The sequence below is a fragment of the Platichthys flesus genome, chromosome 15, assembly GCF_949316205.1.
Source record: "Platichthys flesus chromosome 15, fPlaFle2.1, whole genome shotgun sequence".
Taxonomy (NCBI): Eukaryota; Metazoa; Chordata; class Actinopteri; order Pleuronectiformes; family Pleuronectidae; genus Platichthys; species Platichthys flesus.
This window is the reverse complement of record NC_084959.1, coordinates 3,221,699-3,228,947: the sequence shown is the minus strand read 5'-3', so window position 1 is coordinate 3,228,947 and position 7,249 is coordinate 3,221,699. Positions and strand designations below refer to the sequence as shown.

General features: G+C 39.7%; 1 protein-coding gene across 1 annotated transcript; it reads left to right on the top strand.

Annotated features, from left to right (window-relative positions):
- Nucleotides 1-2,943: 2,943 nt before the first annotated feature.
- On the top strand, nt 2,944-6,273 carry LOC133969886 (aquaporin-11-like). Its single transcript, XM_062406595.1, has 3 exons — nt 2,944-3,611; nt 4,371-4,487; nt 4,990-6,273. Exons 1-3 carry the CDS (start codon nt 3,023-3,025, stop codon nt 5,088-5,090), a joined length of 807 nt encoding a protein of 268 aa, XP_062262579.1. The 5' UTR covers nt 2,944-3,022; the 3' UTR covers nt 5,091-6,273.
- The last annotated feature ends 976 nt before the right edge of the window (nt 6,274-7,249 follow it).

The following is a 7,249-nucleotide window of genomic DNA, read 5'->3' as shown; positions in this document are numbered from 1 at the left end:
ACTCAGAGGAAATAAAACACTTCGCCTTTAAAACCGCAGCAGCTTTTCTTTGTAAAGCAGGAATTTGACACTGTTGTGTAACATCAAGAGACCCGGAGTCAGGATACAGCTACAATAACATGTGGGTTCCTGTTTGTTATCATTATATCACATGGAAATACACAAAATAATTTAGAATATTGAATCTTTGGGTGCAAATAAATATGATTTTAATGTGGAAATATAAATATCAAAGGAAGAAAATTGCTTTATTTTGGAAGGTTTAGGGTAAATCAGCATTTTATCACCAGGTGATAAGTAAAACACAGAAAATATACTATATAATAGTATATAATAGTCTATATGATGTTATGATAAACACACACCTGTTATAAACTGCACTTTGACTCAAGTTCAACTCTCTTAAAGGTTAAGAGTCTACGATCTAGTGACATCTAGTGGTGACGTTGCATGTTGCAGCTGAACACCCCTCACCTCAGCCTCCGCTGCCAAACAAGGAGGAGAACCTGTCGTAACCTTCAGTGGTCATAAAAGCTCAAAAGTTTTAGTTTGTCCAGTTTTGGCTACTGTAGATAAACATGGATGCCTCCGTACAGAGGACCCGCTCATTATGTAAATATAAAGTATTTAAATATGAAGGCCCATTTTTATAGTCCTAACCCTTACCCCATAATTAATTTGAATAAACATCCCTAAATTCACACAAATTATTATTTGCTTAAATCTGTCTAATAGATTTTTTATTAATTTTACTTATATGTATTTAAATGATTTAGTTGAATGTTAATGTAAGCTGTAAATTGCTGTTCAACCCTGTGTCCCTCTAGATTTGACCCATCATCGTGTTTCTAGATTCTAGATTCAGAGCAGGATCAGTGAAATAAAAACAGTTTGCCAGTGTTAAAATGATGTTTGAACCTGGGTCATCAAACTGGTGATTTAGAGGAACATGGCCGCCGGTTGAACGTGGTCCATTCCGGCTCATGTGGACTCTTCATCGTTCCCACTCAGTCACATCGATGTGAGGAATTTACAGTCTCCAGTTCACCGGCATGTGTTTGAGACTGTGGGGGGAAACCGGAGTAGCAGACCCAGAGTTAACACACACTGACACACAGAGACACACTGAAAACACCACAAACCAAACCGACACCTTCAGATGTTATCTTGTTCCATCACCTCGTCTTCTAGACCTCCTCATCTTCCTCAGCATCTTCTCCCAGGCTATTTACTATACATCGTGGTGGACGAGGCCCCGGAGCATCGTCGGCACATGGTGCCTGTGCAGATACACATTTCTCTGTTTGGTTCAGACTGTACAAGTTTAATATCCACAGTGAGATTCTGAAATTCTTAACTGTTGAGCAAACTGCTTTTTTGACAGGCTTTTATTTTCTTATTTATTTATACTTGAGTTTCTCTGTGATAAAACCGACCATTTGAACAGAATCTAAATCTAAAACATGTTTAACTCACAATGTGTGGTTCTTTTTTTTGCGTATGACTTAAGTATACATTTTTCAATTTGATGTCAAAGTCAACTTTATTGTCAATTCTGCCGAATGAAAAGGAAATAGACGTGATTGAAATACGGTTTCGCTGTGATCTGCGGTGTAAACATATATAGACAGAACATATAGTATGCAACTTATTAAAGGTTCTGTGTTTAAAAATAGTGATATCTAGTGGTGAAGTTGCTTGTTGCATGTGAAACCGTTTATCATGATTTAGTCTAAACAGCAGAGGATTAAAATTAAACCGAGTCTTTATACCAACACCAGATTAGTGACGTAACCTTTTTTTTCTATACGACCTACATGAAGCATATAAAGCTGCAAACTGAAAGCGGAAAAACATGTTGAGGTTCACAGACAGAAAAATGTGTGTCTGTGTCATGTGTGTGTCTCGTGTGTGTGTCTCATGTGACAGTTGAGGTTTGTTGTCCCCTCACAGCTGAGTCTGTCAACACGTGACTGTTCAGCCTGATGTGATCACACTCAGAGTCCGGACCAAAGATAAAGACAAAGATAAGAAATCAAAGTTATGCTTTAATCTTCATTTAATTACAATAAAACATTATTACCACAACTGCAACTGGATCCTGTTAAACTGCATCATTTCTCTACTCATCCAGTCAGTCAAGTTATTATCCACAAACTCAGTCAAGCCTTTCAGAATAAACACCTCCGTTTCCTGTTACGTTTTCCAAAATAAAACACCAAAACGTTCCCAAGCTTCGAGAATCATTGAAGGAGACTTGAAGGAATATTCAGGGTTTTGAGGCAGTTTTGCTAATTTATTGATATCACCTTAATTTATATGAAATATACATTGAAGAGATGGTTAACTGTATTAAACATATAAACTGTCTTTCCCCTCTGTCTAAAGGGGAAAATATCAACAGACCAACAAAACTGTCAAAGTTAGAGACTGTTCAAAGACGGACGAAACGTCTCCACTTCACGGAAATGAAGCCAAAATAACCCAGGTATTGACTCCGCCATCTTGCAGCAAAGACCTCATTTGAAGTAAGAATATTAGAGGAAAAATTAGCGTTTGAACATCGAAAACTACCTCATCCAATCTGCAAGCATGGGAAAGGCTAGGTTTATTACCTATTTTCAGCCAGACTTATTTCAGCAAGTTGTTTTTTTTTATTTTTTATCCAGATTTTTGAAATGTTTTGCTCCATCATCAAACAATGGAGGTGAATAGGATTCAATTTGTGGTGTTGAATATTTCATCGCTACACCTCTGTGCATAAATCATCATAAGAGTTACAATTTCTTTTTATTTCCTGTTTTTAGCTTTGAATCTTTTTAATGAGCCTGAAATACGATCAAATGACCTGCCCTGCTTTTATTGTGAAGGCTGACCCTCCTAGTTTCCTGTTGCACGGCGTGCGACTTGACAATCTGGCCCCGGGGGGGGGGGGGGGGGGGGGTGACGGTTGACAGAAGTAAACTTACCCGCGTCAAGAGGAGCTCTGCTCGGCAGCGGCTGCAGGTCGAACCGCGGAGCAATGACGGACTTGTGGGTGTCCCTGGCGGTGCTGGGGGTCGCGGTGCTCCTCAGCGAGTGGACCCGGCGGACTGCGGCTCTCCTCCCGGGAGTTTCCCGGGTTTACCTGCTGGAGGCGGCGTCCACTTTCCAGCTCTGCGGCTGCTGCCACGAGCTGAAGCTGCTGGGGGAGTCGGGCCGCCTGGAGCTGCTGGTCGGCCTCACCATCACCTACACCATGACCGTCATCCACCTCCTAACTTTCCGCGGCGCCTCGTGCAACCCAAGCGGGGCTCTGGAGGGCTTCTGCCGGGGCAGCAGCTCCGGGAAGTCGGCCTCGGGGCTCATACTCTGCCAGTTCGGAGCCGCCGTCGCCGCTCAGCACTTCGCCGCGGCGGTGTGGTCCCTGGGTCTGTCCGACCTCCACCTCCGGCACCAGAAGTTCGGCTACCGGTGCTTCGACCCGCTCGGTGGGACGGTGCTGGAGGCCGCGGCCGTGGAACTGGTCTGCGCCTTCATGGTTCAGGCTGTGGCCGTACATGTGTACCGAGTTCCGGAGAAGCTCCGGGTCCACTGCTTCGCTGCGGTCATCACGGTTCTGGTTTATATAGGTGGGTCATTAAAGAGAAGTTTTAGTATTATTAGACATTTTATAGATACGTTATAATATACAGGCTGTTCCAACTATTCAACAACTCAGAGACAGAGAACATCCAAAATCCATATGTACAAAATATAACAAGACAAAAGTATGATATTTACAAGTATAGCTGTATTGACTGATTTACTGTAAAATGTGAGAAAAGACTTTGTCTTAACCTTCAAAATTGCAAATTTGAATTTGCCATCAAAGAGGTTTAGTAAACAAACAGTGAAATCATTTTCACTGATTCATTCAAATTGAGCATTTCACAAAAAGTGCACCCATCTTTTTAGTTTTTCTTCAGATTCAGACCCACATAGATAACATTCAGCCCACAGGCCCTCGACCAATCAGGAGTCAGCCTCAGCTGTCAATCATGATGTTTCAAACTGTTTTTATAGAATCAAATATTTGAACAAAAAAATCAGAATAGCTCTTTTAAAATGACATAAACCCTCTTTGAGAATAATTCGTGTGTAATTTGACCTTTTTAGTTTGGTCCATGTCCCATCTGCTGACTAGGAGGAGGCAGGGTTTATAATGTCTACTGCAACCTGCCACCAGGGGGCGATTTAGACAATTTGGCTTAATTTTTGTGTCGACCATCTTTTATTTTCAGTCTATGCATAGAATTGAATGATCGTATCTTTGTCAGAGAATCTGTCAGATAGATTTTCTCTTTGGTGTTTCAATCGTGACCCTTTGCTGTTTTCCTCCCTCCCTGCAGGTGGCAGTATTTCAGGAGCAGTTTTTAACCCCGTCCTGGCGTTTTCCATCCAGTTCCCCTGCAGCGGACACACATACCTGGAGTACTGCTTCATCTACTGGCTGGGGCCGATGCTAGGTAAGAGGCCGACCTCACAGAATGAGTCCCCGTTCCACACCCGGGACTTGTTGAATTCGAGAAGCGACAAATGTCCGATTTTTTTCATTATCTTCATTAAAAAGATACTTTAACTGAAAATACAGATACCGAACAGGATCCAGCTCTGATGGTTTTGTTAGATTAATAAAAATGAATAGCATCACAGTTCAAATTAAATGACACATTAAGGAGCTGAGAGGATTAATACAAATAATTGAATACAATTTAGAAGCACAAAGTCTGTTCTACTTTAAAGAGATGTAACGTGATTTTCTGAAGTGGTTTCTGATCGAATATAAAAAGAGAAAAGTATTTTTTCCAGATCTTTAAATAGTTTATTTGGCCCGTTTGTCTCACACACTCACATGAAGGACGGAGGGTTTCTGACCTTTACTGCTGCCAGCCACTAGGGGGCGATAGGTGCACAGCCTCCATGTTGTCCGTCTTTATTTACGATGTTTTTCTCCTCGTGTGGTTCCAGGTGTGGCGAGCTGCGTCCTGCTGTTCGAGAAGGTTCTCCCCTTCCTCTCTGGAAAAACCAGCGTCAGAGTCCCGGCTGCTCAGAAACAGAAAACCCAGTAGCTGCGATGTCAGAGTCTGGAAAGTTTTTATTTTCCTTCTGTCGCGAACGACAGCAGCACAAACTGTTTTTATAAGAGTTAAATGAAAAGTTAGGACACTAACTTCAAACGTTCACACTAGGTTTATAACTTCAGATTTTTTACTAAAGCTTTGGATCGACTTTAAATCGATTTCGTAAAAAAAAAATCTTGCGGATGTGGGTGGTTCCCAAACTACGTGTCGGGGGCCCCCTGGTGGTCGCGAAGCGTATATATGACAAAGATTAATATTTTTGTTATAATTGTTGTGATATTCTTCATGAACCCTGAGGTGATTGTGACAAATTAGATGATTTCCACTCAAGTCGATTTATAATTTATCACAGGAAACATGTTCAAGTGGTTGATTATGTTTCACTTCAACATCCTTTTGGAGGACAGGGGGGTGGGGGGGAGGGTGTCAAGTCTCTGGAGTTATTATTAGGGTAAAGTTCGGAGAGGAGACGTTTTTTCAGTGTCAACAGGTCATGTGACATTCCTGTAAAATACATGAGCACAGTAGAAACACACACGAGCCAAAGAAGCCGATGTTTAAAAATCCATCATTTAAACAGCTTGACTGCATCTTTATCATGTAGAGTGAGTGGCAGAGCACAAAGGGGTGAATGGTTCGGTTTGTGTTTAGTTTGATTTGGGTTCATTTTGTCGCACAATCGTTGATGTTCTACACAAACTGCACCGTTTCAAGACATTTTAAGAAAACTGTGAGGACACTGTTGGTTTTCCGTCTGAAGTATAAAAGACTTAAAACGTTTACTGTTGAATCTTTGTTTTCCTGCAAAAATCATGTTTGACGTTTGCATTATTCATCCTGATGAAGGGATGGAAGGGAACCCGGTGTGATATCTGCATGAGTTTAATTAATACAACTTATTTTCATGATATATTGTTTGGGTGAATTGTTTCTCTTTGTCGCACTGGATTTATTATTCTGTCTCGACTCTTCTGTTTCTCTGTGAAGGATCATTAATGTCTTTAAATACCTCGACAGTCTGGATGTTCATGATAAATTAAGTTACTGGGAGTAAGACTTGATGATTATTTAAAATAAAATGTGAATAAACTTAATTTGTAATTTAAATGCTTTCTAATGCCTGATATTTGAAATGTCAATATTTTTAATAAAAACTTCCCATTCTATGACATTTCTTGTGTTTATGCTGTTTGATTTAAAACTTACCAACTTAGCAGGAATCTAAAGAATCATTTTGAATGATTCCAAAAGAGAGAGAGCTCAAAAAAGCTGTTCCTCTGCTGCAGCTGTTACTTTGACCTTCACACTGTCGGTTACACAATGTGACCTTTGACCCCTCTCACATGCTGACTGCAGAAATGCCAAACTGCATATTTCAACTGATTAACACGGACGAGTCAGGAAGTTGTTCAAATGTCACCATGAATATAAGGCTGAATTATTATTAAACCCTAACACCTGATGTAATTTCAATGAGAAAATCATTTCCTCACATGGTGACGCTCTGCTCTTATTTTCTTTTTTAACTCCAACCATCCAAAGTCTGATTGAAACGATGACGTAACTGTAACTGATTGATAATCTCATAACTCAATCAGTCCTTAGATTTGATCAATATTTTATGTGCAAATAAAAAAGTCTGAAAATGTTTACCCATTCATCTCAATGGGAAACATCTCAGACACAGTATGAAATATATAAATAATACATAGCTTAATTATTCTTTATAATATCTAACATTGTCGTAGATGAAGCAACAGAAAATAATACACAACTTAATGAAATCAAATCAACTATTATCTTTAAATGTATCCCTTCAACATAAATGCAATATTCCAATACTTTTGTATTTTATAAATACTCTATACAGTTTACTTATTTTCCAGGAGTTCGACCCATATCGATATTTATATTGGCCGATCTGTACATAAGAAAAAATAAAACCTGTGATGTTATCAAACTCTTACGACTAAGAAATGTCACTGACGATTGATTATCGAAAGTTAGCCATGAACTTTATCATTATAAATAAAAATAAAACACAAATACGACCAAATATATGGAACTTAAATTAAGAAAATAGTTTTCTTTTGCGAGTCAGACCAGAGAATGACGTGAGGCTTCAAACCCGTTTTATTATGACAAAT